General features: G+C 48.0%; 8 protein-coding genes across 8 annotated transcripts; 5 read left to right on the forward strand and 3 right to left on the reverse strand.

Moving 5' to 3' along the window:
* Positions 1 to 1253: 1253 nt before the first annotated feature.
* Positions 1254 to 1587, forward strand: N7469_004427 (uncharacterized protein; the record flags this gene model as incomplete). The annotated part of the gene is made up of 2 exons (XM_056643347.1): positions 1254 to 1364; positions 1417 to 1587. The coding sequence occupies 2 exons, from the start codon at positions 1254 to 1256 to the stop codon at positions 1585 to 1587; spliced, it is 282 nt and encodes a 93-aa protein (XP_056502759.1).
* A 117-nt stretch (positions 1588 to 1704) lies between these two features.
* Positions 1705 to 2095, forward strand: N7469_004428 (uncharacterized protein; the record flags this gene model as incomplete). Its single annotated transcript, XM_056643348.1, has 2 exons — positions 1705 to 1857; positions 2015 to 2095. 2 exons carry the CDS (start codon positions 1705 to 1707, stop codon positions 2093 to 2095), a joined length of 234 nt encoding a protein of 77 aa, XP_056502760.1.
* A 2619-nt stretch (positions 2096 to 4714) lies between these two features.
* N7469_004429 (putative Golgi transport complex component Cog5) lies at positions 4715 to 6160 on the reverse strand (the record flags this gene model as incomplete). Its single annotated transcript, XM_056643349.1, has 1 exon — positions 4715 to 6160. One exon carries the CDS (start codon positions 6158 to 6160, stop codon positions 4715 to 4717), a length of 1446 nt encoding a protein of 481 aa, XP_056502761.1.
* A 983-nt stretch (positions 6161 to 7143) lies between these two features.
* Positions 7144 to 8276, forward strand: N7469_004430 (class II aldolase/adducin domain protein; the record flags this gene model as incomplete). The annotated part of the gene is made up of 5 exons (XM_056643350.1): positions 7144 to 7411; positions 7464 to 7724; positions 7786 to 7918; positions 7983 to 8151; positions 8202 to 8276. The coding sequence occupies 5 exons, from the start codon at positions 7144 to 7146 to the stop codon at positions 8274 to 8276; spliced, it is 906 nt and encodes a 301-aa protein (XP_056502762.1).
* Positions 8277 to 8955: 679 nt separating this feature from the next.
* On the forward strand, positions 8956 to 10943 carry N7469_004431 (amidase; the record flags this gene model as incomplete). Its single annotated transcript, XM_056643351.1, has 6 exons — positions 8956 to 9360; positions 9411 to 9681; positions 9754 to 9903; positions 9956 to 10110; positions 10165 to 10314; positions 10383 to 10943. 6 exons carry the CDS (start codon positions 8956 to 8958, stop codon positions 10941 to 10943), a joined length of 1692 nt encoding a protein of 563 aa, XP_056502763.1.
* Positions 10944 to 11264: 321 nt separating this feature from the next.
* On the reverse strand, positions 11265 to 11957 carry N7469_004432 (protein SYS1; the record flags this gene model as incomplete). Its single annotated transcript, XM_056643352.1, has 2 exons — positions 11265 to 11637; positions 11713 to 11957. The coding sequence occupies 2 exons, from the start codon at positions 11955 to 11957 to the stop codon at positions 11265 to 11267; spliced, it is 618 nt and encodes a 205-aa protein (XP_056502764.1).
* A 434-nt stretch (positions 11958 to 12391) lies between these two features.
* Positions 12392 to 12821, forward strand: N7469_004433 (cytochrome c oxidase subunit 6B family protein; the record flags this gene model as incomplete). The annotated part of the gene is made up of 2 exons (XM_056643353.1): positions 12392 to 12616; positions 12699 to 12821. The coding sequence occupies 2 exons, from the start codon at positions 12392 to 12394 to the stop codon at positions 12819 to 12821; spliced, it is 348 nt and encodes a 115-aa protein (XP_056502765.1).
* A 1093-nt stretch (positions 12822 to 13914) lies between these two features.
* N7469_004434 (putative RNA-binding protein (Nab3)) lies at positions 13915 to 16760 on the reverse strand (the record flags this gene model as incomplete). The annotated part of the gene is made up of 4 exons (XM_056643354.1): positions 13915 to 15170; positions 15245 to 15424; positions 15529 to 15776; positions 15808 to 16760. The coding sequence occupies 4 exons, from the start codon at positions 16758 to 16760 to the stop codon at positions 13915 to 13917; spliced, it is 2637 nt and encodes an 878-aa protein (XP_056502766.1).
* Positions 16761 to 17845: the final 1085 nt, after the last annotated feature.

A 17845-nucleotide genomic window follows, 5' to 3' on the forward strand; every position in this document is an offset into this window, starting at 1 on the left:
GGCAGAACCGGCAACAGGGTCCGCTTCACTCACAATCCCCGATGAAATGGGAAATCTATAATCTATGTCGAAGGAATGGAAAGGTCGGAAGAGTCGCCAGGCAAGGCCGGCGTACTCGGAGGACAGGGAGATGCGGAATCGAAAGATGAGACTGACTGTGAACATTTGGCGCAAGAAGAACTTCAGTAATCACGGCCACACTACAAGTTCAAAGAGATGATTTCGACAACATACGATTCCAAGGTTGACCGTTTACTTGCCTCTCTCTCTCAATCTCAATCTTTCTTTTTCTCTCTTTCTCTGTCTCTCTCTCTCGCGCGCGCTCTCTATCCCTCTTTCTCTCACACATACACTAACTCCACACACACTTTTTTTTTTTTCTTTTTTTCGGTTCTTTTTTGATTTCTTTTCCCCTTTGTGGAAAGAGGGGGAGTAGAGGGGAAAAGGGTTTTAAGGGCGGAATATGTGGGATGCACCGTAAAGACGCAAGGGTTGGCGAAGGGGAAAATGTGGGAGAAAAAAAAGGAAACGATCGTTAGCCGATCGCAAGCATCTCTCTCAGTCTTTTCTTTTCTCTTTTGTTTCCTTGTCAATCCAAAAGGCACGTTGCGAAGGGGACCGCCACGCGAGGAACTAGGATCGTCGGAGGTGGGGGAAGTTTCAGAGTGAGTAGATGCTTGGTGGAGAATACCGGAGAGAGAGGGAGAAACAAGAGAAAAGTGATACTGTAGAGATCTAAAGGGAGGAGAGTAGAAGGAGGCGGATATAGTCGAGAAGAAGAAGAAGAAGTTGAATAGTCGTCACGACGGTAAAAGGAAAGGAAAAGGAACAGGAAAAGAGAGAAAAGAAAGAAGAGAAGGATTGGATAGAGGAGAGAGAGAGAAAGCAACGAAAGGGAACGAGTCTGGAGTGGTGACGACTAGAAAGAGGCTTATCGGAAGCGAGGGGCAAAAGAGGAAGAAGAGTCAAGGCTTACGTCGAGTCAGATTCAAGCAGACATGGAGTGTTTCACTAAATTACATGAAGACTATACACTTGCTAGTTAGTATTCTTACATTTGTTACAACTTGAACTCGAGCTCAACAACTACTGCATTGTATAGTGTGCATATGTATGATTCACTCGGTACTGTATGTATTTCCCCAGTGGGAACTGTGAACCAGTCTATTAAAGGCACCAGGAACCTGATGATTCAACGCAGACAGTCTTACTAGTACTACCATGTATAGTAGAACAAGTCTTTGACGTTGACCATGTCTGCCCTGGTGGAGCCAATCGATCGGTCCAGTTGGCGCTGGTGTCCACCAGGATGGTCGAGACCTCCGTTGACCTTTGGATACACTCCTCGAGACAGATCTAACCGAGTATGTATGGTACAGGGATACTGACTGATCCTGAAGATTCATACATACATAGCATGATGGAACTCACGACTCCGTAGTTTGGGGTTCAGAGGTTCAAAGTATGAGAGAACCAGAGGTTTTCCATGCGGTCCCCCTTGCATCCGATGTATCGCTTGCAGCCGAACAAGTCCCCGTCATACTTCTTTTTCTCCCCGGTCTTCGATTCGCATGTTACCTGGACTAGGAAGACCAATCTGGTCATTCCGAATGCTCCGTTTGGATCCTATACAGGATATCAGTCTACATAGTAGATATTGTACTAATATTCTACCCGCACCCTTCCGTCCCACCTTGTCACAGAATGGTCGAGGAAAAGAGGGACCGACACATATCGCAAACGCCACAGCATGCGTTTGGCTCGAGCCTCGCTCGCATGGCCCACGGAAAAGAGGTACGATCTGGCCAGCCCTCAGTGGAAGATGGCTGGGTGCGGGGATTCTGTCCTGTATACATAGTAAGTGTATGTCGTGGGATCCCCGGAATACAGGATAGTCGTATATCCTCCCGAGTATAACCATAGCCATGAAACCCCTAGCGCCTTCCCAAGCCCAGGGTACCGTAGGTTGAAGGAGTAAAAAGAGAGTTCAGAATTTAAAAAAAGGTTCATCCAGTCTTCCGCGGCGGAAACCCATTCCCCGTTTGCTTTGGAGCTGAAACCTTCAGGGCCCGCGGGCCACCGACTCGCCCGTTGAAGGATCACCGTGCCTGCGTCTTGTAAACTTCATTCTCCACTCACAAAAATATATACCTGCAAACGGCATGAAAATAATGAGAAGTGAGATCGATGATCGTTGCCTCTCTCTCTCCCCCTCCAACACTATACAGACTATGGTCGTACAATTGTCCATCCGCATGACGAGACTGCGGACAAGATCCCACGGTACAGGAGTACTTACTTTAATGTACTTTAATCCTGCAATCTTCTCAAATCACGATTTGCCTCATCCACATATTTTGTCATTCTTCTTTTTCCCTCCCGGTCTTTTCTGCTCCCTGTATGTAGGGTGTACACGCAGAACGCCTCCACTTATCCAGAATTCAACCGACCTCAAAACTTAGAATCTGATCCTCCGTCCTGTCTGGGGTTGGACCTGGAACACTGGCCACGGTAAAGAACTCCGTTGCGCCACCCGCCATATGAATGATGTGCTTCATTTTCTTGATTTTCCTTTCCTTCCCTTCTTTTACATACCCTACCTCTACCCTCTCCAGCTAAATGTCCGATCCCGTCGCACCATTGGAGAAAAGGCCAGGGACTGGGGGCAAAGGGAAGGTAGGATGTCAAAGCATGATTGGTGTAGCCATCCGCGAGATACACGTATGCTGAGACACGGTGCCCACCAGGCTTTTCATATCTAAAGCGCGTTGAGACTTGATGGTTGACACCACCGAGGACGCAGATCGGCGCATTGCCCCTCTTTACTCGGGAGAAGGAGGGGAGGCAGAGGAGGGGCTTCGGTGGGATGGGCGAAGGCTGGGGTAAGAGAAGCCGAGTTGATTGGCAAGGAAGATTCCCCTAAATTGATAGAGGTACATCCCCAAAGTAAAGTACATAGGCGACTGGCAAACCATGTCCGTTCAGGTACCTGTAGGTACAAATGCAGGGTGCCACGGCGAGACGCACGGGCTGATAGTCAAGTAGAGCCAGGTACCAGCTGCAGGGCTTATCGATATAACTTGAATCAAGCCCCTCTCGAGGCAGTCCCCAAGCGGGATCCATCAAAGACTCTCCAGGATCTCCCCAGGTTGGTCTAGTGGGAAGCCTCGCGATCGACGTGGTGGATCGAATGACGTCGTTGACTTTGAATGTGGCGATCTGACGATCTGACTACATTCAGTCTGAACATACATACAGTACGGTACGAAGTACCTGTTGTATGGAGTAACTAGTTATACTCCAGCCATTCCCACTCATTCTTTTCCCAGTTGCCAGGATTCCACGCAGGGGGGAGGGGGGTTGAAACTGGGTCGATCATCTTGTGGTTTCGCCTTTGAAGCGGTCAAGTCAGAGTGCAGATGACAGGTCGTCTCGCGTGGTCTCGTCGAATTTGTGCCCCGCACGGCCAATGATGACCCCGCGCACTGCAGGTTGAGCCAGGAGGATCCATGTACCTGAAGGTGTGTCGCAATAAGGATACGTACCTGGAGGGTCTTGGCCACGTACCAGACAGTAAGAAGAGAATAAGAAGAAGAAGGGAGCACAGACGAGCACAGACTCGCTGACCTGGCCTGAGCCTCGAGTCGGGGGTCGGTGATACAGAGATGAGGCTATTCGGTACCCTCCCGAACGATACCGCTCACCTTGGGGCAACACATGTGATTGTGATTCTAGATTGGGCGGTCCTGAGTATACAGTTCAATAAATCAGTAAATTCGATGAGTTCAGTGAATTCAGTCTTCTGTCTATCAAATGAGACCTTTGATCTTTTCTAAAGTCATATGTAGATTCACTATCAAAACATATTCCAAAGTCTCCCAAGCCTCCGTAAGAAGATCGTCTTTGTCCTAACTTGAACTATTACTACAGGTACTAGTGTAGTAGCTTGTCACTTGTGATAGCGCTCTACACTTTATGATACGGGTCTTCCCTTACAGAAAGATAAACGCCCTGATCAGCCGAGGAGTTGAGATACATCGGGTCCATCCATGTACATCGTCCTTTTGTACTCGTACACTGTACACAGCAAGGCAGCCGAGTCAAGCTGCAGTGCGCGCGGTCAGGTCCCAGCCACCTTCAAAATATGATCCCAGTAAGCCATCCCGTGTACCGTGCAGTAGTCAGATGACTCTTCATTCACCGTGAAATCTCCGAGTCCCCAAGCCCTCTCAGCATAGAGCCTAGCCCCCGGTTCTGGGGGTCCTAGTGGTTCTCTTCGTGCCTTATATCGATTGCTAGTGTTACTCGGTCAGGTTCCTAAGGAACGAACCGTTTGCATTTGCCCTTTTCAATTATTACCCTTTGCCTTCTTTTTCATATAATTTTTGTTTTCCAGGTATCTGGGACCCGGCTACATACATTCCCGGGATATCGAAGGCCTGTGGCGCTGGTCCCGGATCGGGTGAACCAGGGTATCAATAGATAGCGAATTATAGTTAAAGAAGTTAAGAATTAGGCCTTCAATTCTACATTATCCCTACTTTAGAATATAGACCAGGGGACTTCTTTATGGGCTAAAGGTGATATGTGTTATTAAATGCTGTAATCGTTTGGCCATGACGTCTATATGAGGATCGGCTTTTCGGACATCAAATTTCGTTAACGGAAAGTATCCACGCTCAGCAAAGCTCGATTGTAACCACAGTGAGCTAGCTTAACGGCCTAATGGTCCGACCACAGAGCTAACCATTACCGCGGCTTCTCGCTCCCAGTTGGCTGTGCTCACGGGGTCGGTTCCTGATCGGCTCTTGTCAGGCGTGATTCCAGTTGCCGATGTTTGCGAGGACCGAAGTACACAGTCTCTAATCTCGGTCTTGAGGCGATCCCGGTTCGAGCGTAGTGTCCGAGCGGAGACGCCTCCGCGGTTGACAATCTCCTGTACTCGGCCAGAAAGTGACGATGCAAGAGAGCGCCAGTAATATGATGGTAAAGAGGATGTATCAAGGTTTCGAAGTACCGGCTGGAGGAGATTGAACTTGCTTTGTTCAGGCGTAGTTTCTTCGGCACTCGATGAAGTTTGATCAGCGTGGGTGATTGTAGATGCGAGGAGAGGGTGTGATGGAGCGCGGAGACTCCGTAAGATATTTTCGAGGGTCACAATATCCTGACAGCGGTTGGATATATCTCCCAAGGCTCGATCCATGGTGGGTAGTTGAGAGAGGGCCTTTGCAAGGCTATTCACGGAGCCCATAATAGCCGTTTGTAGATAGCCCTGGATTGTTGAGACAAGTAGCTCAGGCCTGTAGTCTGATATGGTCTGAACTGCTTGTCGGGGAATAGGCGAAAGGAGATATAGAGTTGCTGCCGACGTAGCCAAGCGTGACTTCAACTCACGATATTGCTTATAGTTCGACCCTGATGATTGGCTATTCGCGGCATTTGATATTGAGAATTGATTGATAGTCTGTTGGGCCCTCGACTTAATCATGTTCTCGGCAGGAATGACAAATTCGTTACGCAAAGTGCGCGTGGCCTTGACCCGGTCCAGACCATAACCTTCTTCATCTTCAGATGTAGCCGAGTACATCTGTCGCAAGCTCAGGATCGTATATGCCGCGCGCTCTAGAGCTCGAAATCCTTCCTTTCCTGGTGTCGCATTCGTCCCATCGGACCCCGCTGAAGGTTGACCAGCCGTGCCACGACCCAAAATTTCTGCGACTTGACTTTCCAACTGCCGACCAAGCCCAAGACAACGCGAAACAGCTCGGGCCAGCCGAACCGTGGCCAATGACTTCTCAGCAGCAATTCGGGCCTCGTCTGCTGCTTGCCATTTCTGCACTACCTCTTTTTCCAGTCGTTCGTATCCCTTTGTGACTGAAGCTATTTGCGTTCCTGTCTCTTTCAATATGTTTTCTGCTGCTCCAGTTTGAGCCTGCGTGTGGGCCAGTAACGGTAAAGCGGATCTTGTGGTCAGGCTGTGAATATGCGTATCAATCTCTTGAAGATCAAAAAGTACCCGCGACAGTGGCGTAGATAGATCTAAAGGCGTGTCTGTGGCATTGTTGGTACTGAGTACTAGTGTATTTGCGAACCCAGAGGGTGAGAAATCAGGGTCCAAAAAGGCCTCGTAATCTATGTATGATGGCTCCCCTTCTGACATGTTGTATAGCGGGTGGGTTCAATTGGTAATTGTATCTGCCAAATGAATGTTCTTGCGCGGTATGGGTGGGAGAATGTGAACGTGATGAGGTATCAGGACTCTAGGGAACACTCGCACGCAGCATTTGTGGGGTAGCAGGCCTCGGCGAAGGTGACAAGGTAGATTCGAGCAGTTGGCAATATATCACTGATGATTGCGCCGATTGGACAAGCCCACAGGCTTTGTGCTCAAAGTGAGTGTCGGTAGGTTCGTGGAAAGAGAGACAGTAGCTGGTGGCTGGACTCCCCGATAATCCCACATGGCAGCCCGATAAAGGACGGTCACGTGTGGACATAGTGTGGGATATTGGGGCCTGAGGCCATAAAGCCTAAATACATCTATATTAATAGACTCGAGCTTCAAGCATTCTAGACAAAAAAGACATTCGACTATTGATTGGTAGGCGATAAAGTATAAACCGTAGATTTATGATGAGATTATGGACTACGAGGAGTAAAATCGTCCGGTGACATAGATGGTGCTTGTATATAAGAGAGATAAAGGAGCAATCTCTTATGTTGGCTGTTGACTGCAGCAAGGCCCCTTCTTTATCAAATTTGAAGGGAAGGATCACCCTATAACGGGTCTTCAATTCCACAATCAAATATTCAGCGGACAAAAGCCCGATGAACTTGGGTAAGTTCCTCCACCGCGAAAAAGCGCCGCCTTCCAATGACATTTGGGCGAATTCAATTGCGGGGCACCCCAGAGATAAGCCCTCGACACCATCTGCAATTCCCACCTCTTCAACCTATTGGAAATCTCTAAATATTACCTTCCCCGTACGTTGATCTGCTGAAAGAGGATACGGTAAGAGATCCCGTCGTATTCCACATATAATCTTCGATCCACCCTCGACTCATGCAAAAGCATACTTAGGTCTCATCATCCAAGCACCTATAAAGCAAGAATACATTGTTATACTCCCGATCTCATTATACATAATGACTACATCAACAGCCACTGTACACCAGACTCAGCGTTCATTTCGCCTGGCAGGCGAGGAACAGATTAAACCTGCAGACCAAGATGCCGGTTTTCAGTCTCTAGCTCGAGGAACCCGCGATGGTGCCCTGAAGCTACGTGGAATCCCCACGTTTTCCGACCCACTCGAACAGCGAAAATGGATGAAGGAGCATATGGCCGCAGCTTTTCGGTATTTCGGGAAGCTGGGATACGGAGAAGGTGTATCGGGACACATCTCGATGCGAGGTATGATATATACTTCATCTTTTAACGGGAAGACGTGTACTGATAATTATAGACCCTATATTGAAAGATCATTTCTGGATGAATCCCTTTGCCAAGCACTTTTCTACTATCAAGGCTTCAGACTTAGTGCTTGTGGACGATGAAGGATACGTTACTGAAGGAGGTGCTCAAATCCCTATCAATGAAGCAGGTTTTATGATTCATTCGGAAATTCACAAGGCTCGCCCGGATGTCATTGCAGCAGCGCACACGCATGGCATCCACGGCAAAACATGGAGTGCATTTGGAAAGAATATCGAGATGCTCACTCAAGGTAAATCTGCCTCGAAATCTTCATATCTTTTGAGAAGATGAGCTAACTTGTTTGTATGAAGATGCATGCAATCTATTTGGTCGTGTGGGCGTATATGAGGATCACGGTGGCATTGCTCTATCTCAAGACGAGGGCAGGCAAATTGCTGCAGCGCTTGGTAAAGACAATATTGCTTGCATTCTACAAAACCATGGGTGAGTTCAGGAATCCAAGAGTATGCCTTATTCTATCAAAGTTCCGTCTAACGAAGAGAGTTAGACTTTTGACCGTCGGTCGAACGGTTGATGAAGCAGCTATTCTATACTCCTTCTTGGAAAATGCTTGCCATTCTCAGCTTTTAGCAGAAGCGGCAGCAGCCAATGGTGTTCCCAAGAGAATTATTAGTGACGAAGTTGCTCAATATACTGCTGATGTTGCTCAGAACCCAGTAAGTAACAAGAAATTCTCAATACCGACCAATACGCTAATTATTTACAGCATAATCTTTACACTGAGTTCCAACCTGAGTTTGAGTTGATCGTCGAGGAGAGTAATGGAAGAGTTCTCCAATAAATGATCATTCTACTAAGATTGGTCAGAACGTCAAGTTCGTCCCGTTTTGTACGTGTCCCGTATGTGTCCCTTAGGAAACATGGATGTTTCCTAAGTTAATATGGATATCGGAATTTGTCAGCTCGAATTATCATTATTGCATGGCCAAAATTGCCATTATTGAAAACTACAATGTGTAATTCATCGTTAAATTGTATGAGATCATGAAAATATAAAAGTTTTATCAAGCTCGCATTAATTGTATGGTTGGAAATGCGGAGAAATCTGGATGACAATTTAATCCTCGGTCGAATGGAACCATCAAAGCTCGAGTAGCTATTTTAAAATCTAAGTATGTTTTACAAATCAGCATTAGAAAATCACAATCTCCAACGGGGTAATGGAAATCTTACAAGGTTCTCCAACGACCCCAACATGGCGGGCAGCAGCCTACCACAGGTCTCAGATAAGGAAGTGGTGCTCCAAGATACGAGGAACTATACACCTGCAGACCCCGAGGGTCCACGGGGTGAACTGAGTTAGCATATGATAAAGTGGCCAAAGTTCACTAGACACTGGTCATAGGAAGCGGGGTGCATCGGTATATAATACTTGTTATAGCCCGGTAGGTGCATTGTTTTTGAATTGCTTACCACGATACCTCGGGTAGTAACCAAAGAAACCAGTATCTTCAGCCCTAATGGCTTCAACGTGGGAAGAGAAAGCTGCAGAAAAACGTGCACGAATCAATGACTCAATCCCCCAAAAATGGAGAATCCAGAAACTTCCTTCAGATGACTCGGTTCTTGATTTTCCCGCCAAATCTGGGATACTTTCAAGTGAAGAATTGTCCATCACTCAATCAAGTGCCACAGATCTAGTCAAGAAACTAGCTAATGGAGAGCTCAAATCAGTTGATGTGACTGTGGCCTTTTGTAAAAGAGCCGCACTTGCGCATCAATTGTTGAATTGCTGTTTGGAGTTCTTTCCTGAGCTGGCGATTGCCCAGGCCAAGGAGTTAGACGCATACTTCGAAGTGCACAAGAAGCCTGTCGGACCTTTGCATGGATTGCCCATTTCTCTCAAAGACCAACTGAGGGTGAAGGTATGACAAAGGCCCTCTGCCCAGACTATAGTAGTACTTACAGGTATTAGGGCCTCGAAACATCAATGGGCTATGTTGCTTGGCTTGGGAAGTATGATACAACTGAGTCGACCCTCGTTACTCTCCTACGCAGGGCAGGGGCGGTATTCTATACCAAAACTAGCGTGCCTCAAACCCTTATGGTCTGTGAGACTGTGAACAACATCATCGGCAGAACTATCAATCCTCGCAATAAGAATTGGTCATGTGGTGGGAGCTCCGGGGGAGAAGGTGCCATGATTGGCTTTCGAGGTGGTCTAATTGGAGTTGGAACAGATATCGGTACGTGCTTCAAGATTGAAACATCTGGAAAGAGAGAGGAACAGATAGTTTAACGAGTCGATATTAAATCAGGTGGATCCATCCGTGTTCCATCAGCTTTCAACTTCTTGTACGGTATTAGGCCGAGTCATGGTCGTCTTCCCTATGCCAAGATGGCCAACAGTATGGAGGGCCAGGAAACAGTCCATAGTGTGGTGGGGCCCATGGCACATTCTGCAGCTGGTATGAACATGTCAAATATATGTTTTCAAAAGCGCAATGCTGACGATACTAGACTTGAAATTGTTTTTGACGTCTGTTCTGCGCGAGGAGCCTTGGAAGTATGACCCCAAAGTTGTTCCCCTACCATGGAGAGAATCAGAAGAAGACGATATCAAATCCAAATTATCGGGTGGTCTAACGCTTGGATACTACTCTTGTGATGGTGTTGTATGCATCTGCCAGCTTCACTTATGTTGGCGTGATATAACTGACGGAGACCAGGTCCTTCCCCATCCTCCAATAACCCGAGGCATTGAAATGGTCGTATCGACACTCAAGAAGCATGGACACCACGTTCTGCCCTGGCTACCATATAAGCACGATTTCGGCCATGACCTCATTGGGGATATCTACGCCTCAGATGGCAGCACTGTAAGTAAAAATAGGTGAAAGAGGGGGGTTCCAGAGAAATCTATGGGCATGACTGAAAACAACAATAGGACGTTCTCAATAGTATCAATGCATCTGGTGAACCTGCAATCCCAAATATCAAAGATCTTCTCAACCCGGACAAGGGTAAGATTGACATGAATCAGCTCTGGGATGTCCATCTCAAGAAATGGAATTATCAAAGTGAATATCTGGATAAATGGCGTGAATTCGAAGAGACGCACGGTAAGGAGATGGACGCTATTATCGCGCCTATCACAGCTACAGCTGCCATCCGTCATAACCAGTTTCGTTATTACGGGTACGCATCTGTGATCAATCTACTAGACTTCACAAGCGTCGTGGTACCGGTGACTTTTGCGGACAAGAGCGTTGACGTCAAAAGATCGGACCATCGACAGTTGAATGATCTGGATGCTACCGTGCAAGCTGAGTATGATGCGGAGGCCTACCACGGTGCCCCTGTTGCAGTTCAAGTTATCGGACGCAGATTGAGCGAGGAGCGAACGTTGGCTATTGCGGAGGAAATTGGGAGATTACTTGGTAATGCCGAGACTCTTTCAGTAGGAGATGATGGAGCTGTCTTAACCGCAGAACATGAACCTAAATGAGATTAATATCTTCAAATTCTAATCATCGTTGGGCATTATATTGCAAGACCGAGATAATGAGTGGGGGTTGCTCCAAGTGGATTATTGCAGATATTATATTCGACAAATGAAAATGAGTACAATTCCTCCATTTTCAGGATCAACGCGATCTATACAGATGCAACAGAGGCAGGGTATACAAAAACGATAAGAATGCAGCAAATGATATACCCGGGCATCAGGACCAACAAAAGAACCACAACTCTAGAGCCATAGACCAAAAAATATAATAGAAAGAACAGCCAGCAGTGGCTTGAATGAAGAGAGAAAATAAAAGGCTTCTTATACAGGATGCTGACCCGATGCCTTCAAGCGATCCATCTCAAAGTCATTCTGGAGACTTCGCTCGCGTCCACGACCTCGTCCAAAGCTCGACTCTTGTTGGCCATCACCAGTGTTCTGTTGTGAGGACTGGGCCTGGCTGCTACCTTCGAGGCCGGTGAATGTAATTGGACGTAATTCCCGATGTTGGCATGCCCACATGCCGACGAAAATCATCATCGCGGCACTTGCGAATTGTAGGCCCCACCACAGAAGATTCGAAGGAAGTGAGTGGGTGTAGAAAGTGGTAGCGACGAGGTGCAGGAAGTGGATTGTAAGGGCAAAATCCGGAACCAACTTGGACCGCGACACAAACAGGAGGAGAAATATAACACTGCATGAAAGATAAAATGATTAGACCAAGACCTTGAGGGTGGATACAAACAAGTGCTAGTGCAGATAGACTCACCTAATGAGACAATTCAACATCCAAACTAGACCGAGCATCCAGCCCACCGTCGTATCTCCGCGCAAGTAGTCCCATCCAAAGATCAGATTTAATGAGAATGGGGCGCCGTAGACGACCGTTGTGAAAAGGATGAGCACTGTTGCACAGGCATAATAGGCAACCTGGAGCAATACGATCTTGCGGATAATCTTAAGTGGCGGTAGGTCGGTACGCGATCCCGCTGGAAGACGCCGGCGCCCGGCCATCAACTATTGAAGAGGACCTTGCCTCGGTGAGGTTTAGCGAGGAGGATGGGAGAGGCGGTTGAATGAGCGCTGCGCTCAAGTTAGGCAAAGGCAAGGCGGGACGAACATGTGCTCGCGAGCAGTATTGGGAGCTTTCACCAGTGTAGGAGGGAGCACAAAGATGTTGTCGGATTTGTATAGGAAAGAAGCTGGTCTGAGATAAGAATAGAGCGTGGCAGTCGTGAGTGAAGTGGAAAAAGGAACGGACAGCGTTGATGCCATGACGATCAACAGTCTTGGCATTGCCGAGCCCGCGGGAGTCACGAGCTGCAACACTCTTGCGTTCCACAACTCCGATTAACTCTGCGCTCCCGCCACACAGGACCAATTCCTGCTTAATACCTTGCTCGATCACCTCTTTTCTACCCTCCTACACCACACATAAATCGTTCGAAATGGGCTGGCTTCCTTGGTCTTCCGGTGAGCCCAACAAAGCTTCCGATGGTGGCCGCATTGCCCCAGATCGTACGAGTCGCAAGCGCTGCTGGGAGGGACGGGACCTCTTTTTCGCCTGTCTGGATCGCAATGATATCCTAGACGCTATCAAGGATGATAAGGAAGCGCGAAGAAAGTGCGCGAAGGAGGTTGAGGAGTTCGAGGCGGCTTGCTCCTCGACTTGGGTACGTCTTGTGTTTCTGGAGTTGCCAAGCTTTTCTATGAGTTTATCTTGGTGATAGAACCTGTTACTAATGTACTGTTCAGGTCAAATACTTTAAGGAAAAGCGTGTGATGGAATACAACCGGGACCAAACGATTGCGCGGATTCAAAAGGAGGATGCTGCAACAGTGAAGGAACTGAAGTCGCAGGGTTGGAATTCGAAATAAGGAAATGTTCCTCTACTATTTTCATGGCGTGGATGGCCCTTGTACATTATGTACCATATATTCTCATTTTTTCTAACGACTACTCCTTTCACTACCATTTTCAAGATCAATCACCAAAATGCAGACCTGAAGCTATTCTATTACAGTGAAACAAGGAATCTTGAAGCGTTGGGTACTGTGTCTATCAATGAGACGGATCCCGTGGCGCTTCGATCCCGTATAGACCTCGTTTCCTATACGAGGAGACTATGTAATGAGATAGCCGAATGACTTCGCTTGGATGTTTTGGATTCTTCGAAGGTTTCTCAAACATCAGCCTCTGTTTTTACTGGCGAGTGAATTCATGTTATCTGCATTCTCCACTTTTCTCTTGTCCAGTCAACAAGTGCCAGCTTGCATCCTAGTAGTATCTATTACAAACGTGATTGACATAGCATTGGAGCTTGAAGAGTGCTCTACAGCCTGCTTGTATAAAGATGACCAGTGTGTGAGATTCCCAAGTAGTAAGGCCTTATTTAGTTTGACTAGCAATGGAACATCTATGAACAGATTTGACAACTAGGTAGTACGACAGTAATTTAAACTGTTGACTAACTAGTTATCAGTGGTAGGTAGTACTAAACGAAGGCCGGGACACTTCCAAGTCAGCGATTTAAAAGTCAAGCAACATTTGTGAACGGCCTAAAGGGTCCTGGGAAACACAAGCTAAAATTAAAAAGAGGGAAGGATGTCCCCAAAGGGATCTGTTAGATTATATCCAGTTTTTCATGGATGAGAGATAAACGAATGCAAAAGTGAACATCTCGAATATACATGACTGCAAATGGGAAAGATACAACTCCAACCGAAATAAACCTTATCACCCAGTATCTAGTAGTAATCGTTGTCCCAAGGACACCATTAAAAAAATTGAACAAACGCCAGATATTGCAGTCACTGAAGGCTTTTTGCCAATATGAAAACGTATTCAAAAGACTCCACCGTAGCATTCAAGCTGAAAATGAAAAACGCCAAGCTCCAGATAAGATAGCAAGAGAAGAAAGATATGATTTGCGCTTGAAAAGAAAGCAATGGAGAGAAGAAAATCGTTAATTCATTGCTTTCGATTAAGCAAGTGGTTCATCAGATTTTGAACATTTGAACCAACAGGTGCCTGACCCTGAGGCGCCTGGCCTCCGAGACCTTTAGCAAGTAGCGATAGTAGGTTTGGGTCAGAGACAACAGGGGGTGCTGGGGGATGAATGGCAAAGGGTGGGTGGAGGAGAGGTTGTTGCGGGTTTTGCGGAGCGGGAGGATGTCGAGTTGCGCCGGTCAAAAGACTGGCCAGGTTGGCAGGTGGAGGAGGATTAGGAGAAGAAAAAGGAGATTGCGCTGCCGATCCAGGCTGTGACTGGGGCCCCGGACGCTGGAGAGCCGACAAGAGTGATTGAAGGCTGGGACCGTCCAGAGAGCCGATCAGATTCGCAATGTTAGGAGGATTAGAAAGTGGCGGCAGACCTGGCTGTGGCATGGGGACGGGCTGCATCTGAGGAACGCCAAAGGCCGGGTTAGGAGCGAAAGACGCGGGAACAGGGCCTCGCTGCATCGCTTGAGCTTGGTGAAACATGACCTCGGCGGCAATGTTAGGTTCAACTTCAGGATAATCACTGAAGCGGACATTGGCTGGACCAGCACTCCGATCAAAGATTTGGAGAGGAATTTTGCGGGAGAACTGGTTAGAGAGTGACAGACGGACGACTGCGAGAACTCCTTCGATGTATTGACGGTGAACTGCGGCACCGAGGGGGATTCGAGGACCGAGTACTAGAACATCTACACGCAGGCCACGGTTGCGAAAGGCGTTTTCCACATGAAGAATAAAGTTGCGATCCACTTCTTCCAAAACGAGGACCTGGACTTCTGGCACATCCCGTGGAGACCTTCTCGGGACTGGAAGGTCTGCTTCTCCTTCGTAGATACCCCGAGGCCGTGGGCTTGGGCTCCGATACCTGCGATCCCGAGCATATGGGGATCGCGGAGACCGTGGGGACCGGGAGCGTCTTCGACGATCAAGTCTTTCAGGTGTCCGATCTCGTGATCTGTATCCATCGCGGCGAGAAGGGCGAGGAGAAGGTGAGCGTGGTGGTCGATAGTCATCACGCCTTCGGTGCGAGGGCTCGTCACGAAAGTCACTGAATGGGAGTCGGGCCGTCTCATGAGGGCGATCAAAGCGATCGCCAGGGGCTCGGACGTTATTTCGGACAGGCGCGGTACGGCTAAACTCTGGCGATCGGGAACGACGAGGAGGCGCACGAACAGGCTCTGCAGGGCCAGGCCGGGTCGATCTCTGTGGCTTTGAGATCTCCAGATCTACAAAGTAAATGCATGTCAGTAAAAAGTAAAGACCTAGAATTTCAAGGTTGAATATATTTGCGAAGACTCACGTATCTTCCTCCCACGAACCAAGGCTCCTTGTTCTGCCTGAAGTGCGGCATGACAAGCGCCAGCTTCGAGGAATTGTATGAACCCATAGGCTTGTTTGATCGAGATTTGAGCCAGTTTGCCGTATTTGTGGAAAAGGTGGAACATGTCTCTCTTGGTGACTCGTTCGGTGGGAAGATTACCTGTGGTTGATAAATAAAGTCAGTCAAAATGCATTCTTTTTCTTATGACATGATTATATGTTTCATGTTCGAGGGTATTCAGCGGGTATTCAGGATATACTAACCCACGAATAGTCTTGAACCAATGGGAAATCGATCCCAAAGACCTTCCGTCACATAGATTCTCTCGTCATGCAAAAACTCATCATATTTCTTTTGAACCTCCGGCCCCCAAGGCGAATCATCATCAGCTGCCTTACTGGGCCGCACAGCTGTTTTATCAATACGGCCTTTTTTAGGAGGAGTCTGAGAGAGTGTTTCTTGAGATGTTTGCGACTCAGCAGCCGAAGGCGTTTGTTGGGATTGTTGAAAGCTGGCAATGGGAGGAGGGGGAGGGCACCGACACCGGAGCCAGTGCCTGGGGGGGACCCCCAGGGGTCATAGAGGGCATATTTTGATGGGCATGGTTACTGGATTCTGTCGCGTAGGCGGGGTTCTGGGCAGGAGGGAGTTGATGATAAACGGGATCACCATGAGAAGGGTAGTTGGGGTAGGTGGAGGAGGGGTCTTGGAGAGGAGGGCGGGCGGGGAGATTCATAGACTGAGTGTCCAATGAAGATGATGGGCCAGATTGGAATGCCTCGTCCATAGAAGCCTTGGGGGCCGACGAGGGTTCCACTAGAGAGGGGACAGCCACAGTCCCTGTAGTTGCGGTCGCTGCAGCAGGTGGATGAGAGAGGTTGTCCAGCAAAGTTTGAAAATTGACACCAGTTGCCGCCGAACCCGAACCCGAAACTAAATCTCCTGCTGCAGCATTATCTCCCTTTGCATCCGCCTCGAGGTGACCTGGCAAGCTGGATGCTATCAGCGAGTTGCCGGTATTATCTATCTCACCCGTCGTGGCGACGCTCTGGGGAACCGGGATGACCGGAGGCGCATGGGAGGGATTGGAGTCCGCCAGAGCGAGGTTGTTGTTGGCCTGCTGAGCCCCCGCCGACGTAGAAGAATATGATTCGGGAGCAGAAACACTGTTATCATTCACCATCGTAGGATCCTCGGGCTGCTGCGCACCATGCAAACTACCTGCATCCCGATCCCGATCCCGATCCTGTCCACCTGAACCTACCCCCACCTCTTTGGAGACATTTGACCATCCATCATGCTGATTTAGTGACTGAAAGGGAGTTTGAGCACATCCAGGGCGGTCGTAAGTAGAAGTATCATTGAAGACGGGGTCCATTTGATTCTCAAGAACAGGAATATTGGCTGGCTCCGGTATATGTAGCGGTCGGGGACTTTCCGGAGTCAAGGTCTTTCCGCGGAAGTGAAGCGCTTCATCTGGGGAACTGGGCGTCATGTAGACAGGAAAAAGGAGGAGGTTTCATCTACCAAAAAGAAACGAAAAGGGATATGTGGGACAAGAAGAAGAGAAAAAAAGGGGAATACGTGTTGGGGAAATCAAAAGTGAAAGGGGAGAAGAAGGAAGAAAGATGAAGTGGAGAGAGGCGCAAGACAAACTGAATTTTGCAATCGCAAGCTAAGGTGGGGCGATGAGAAAAAGACCGGGCCCGTTGGGTAAGGGCGGTAAGGATCCCAGATAGGGTAGACGGGGCCGACGAGAGTACGCAGTAGAGAGCCGAGAGCAGAAAGCAGTGGGAATAGATTGAGAATACATAGAGAGAAAAAGGAGAGGGGTTCAGATGAAGATCAGAAGTGAGGTGCAGGAATTCCCTGTATGACCGCATCATGCCGGCGATCGAAGTACAATTAGTCTATATTGATACTTGGTACATAGTAATTTACAAGTTTACAAGTGTATAAGCTGCCACTTATAGAAACAGAGTTCCCGCCAATGAGAACGCTTAGCGCGCCCGTCCCAGTGCTTGTTTAATTGTCATCCGAGAATATATGAGTATGTATGTAGTAGATGCACTATATAACATTTAAATGTTAAGAAAAGGGCCTGAAGTTCAAATGGATTACAAGAATTCACTCTCTATATTGCAGCTAAACTATAATTAATTTACTAATCGTAACACACTAACTAACTAACCTATAAGCAATGGTTAGTTATACATACATATCCTAACTATGTACTGTGTACAAGTACACGCGTGTATCATTACTAGCTCCGCGGATTTCTGACCTGGCCAGACCCTCCCACCTGCGGACTTCTTCCTTCACGGCAACTTTGGAGACGTTTTAATTAGTCAAACCCAACCTCCTCCCCTTCTTCTCAAAGGTTCTAGCGTGCTCAAGCTCCACTCTCTTCCTCTCCTTTTGAACCCATCTCCATATTTGCCCTTTCACATTCGTCCCGGCAACAGAATGACACTACTTTGGCGGTTGGGTCCCCCTGTCAGGTGGACGTCCTTGAGAAAGTTTGCCTCGCATCCAAAGAGATCGGCTGACTCGGACCTCGAACTAGCCAGGTCGTGGCTG

Source organism: Penicillium citrinum, assembly GCF_028827155.1.
Source record: "Penicillium citrinum strain IBT 23319 chromosome Unknown utg000003l:1.0-4596430.0:1.0-4598250.0, whole genome shotgun sequence".
Lineage (NCBI taxonomy): Eukaryota > Fungi > Ascomycota > Eurotiomycetes > Eurotiales > Aspergillaceae > Penicillium > Penicillium citrinum.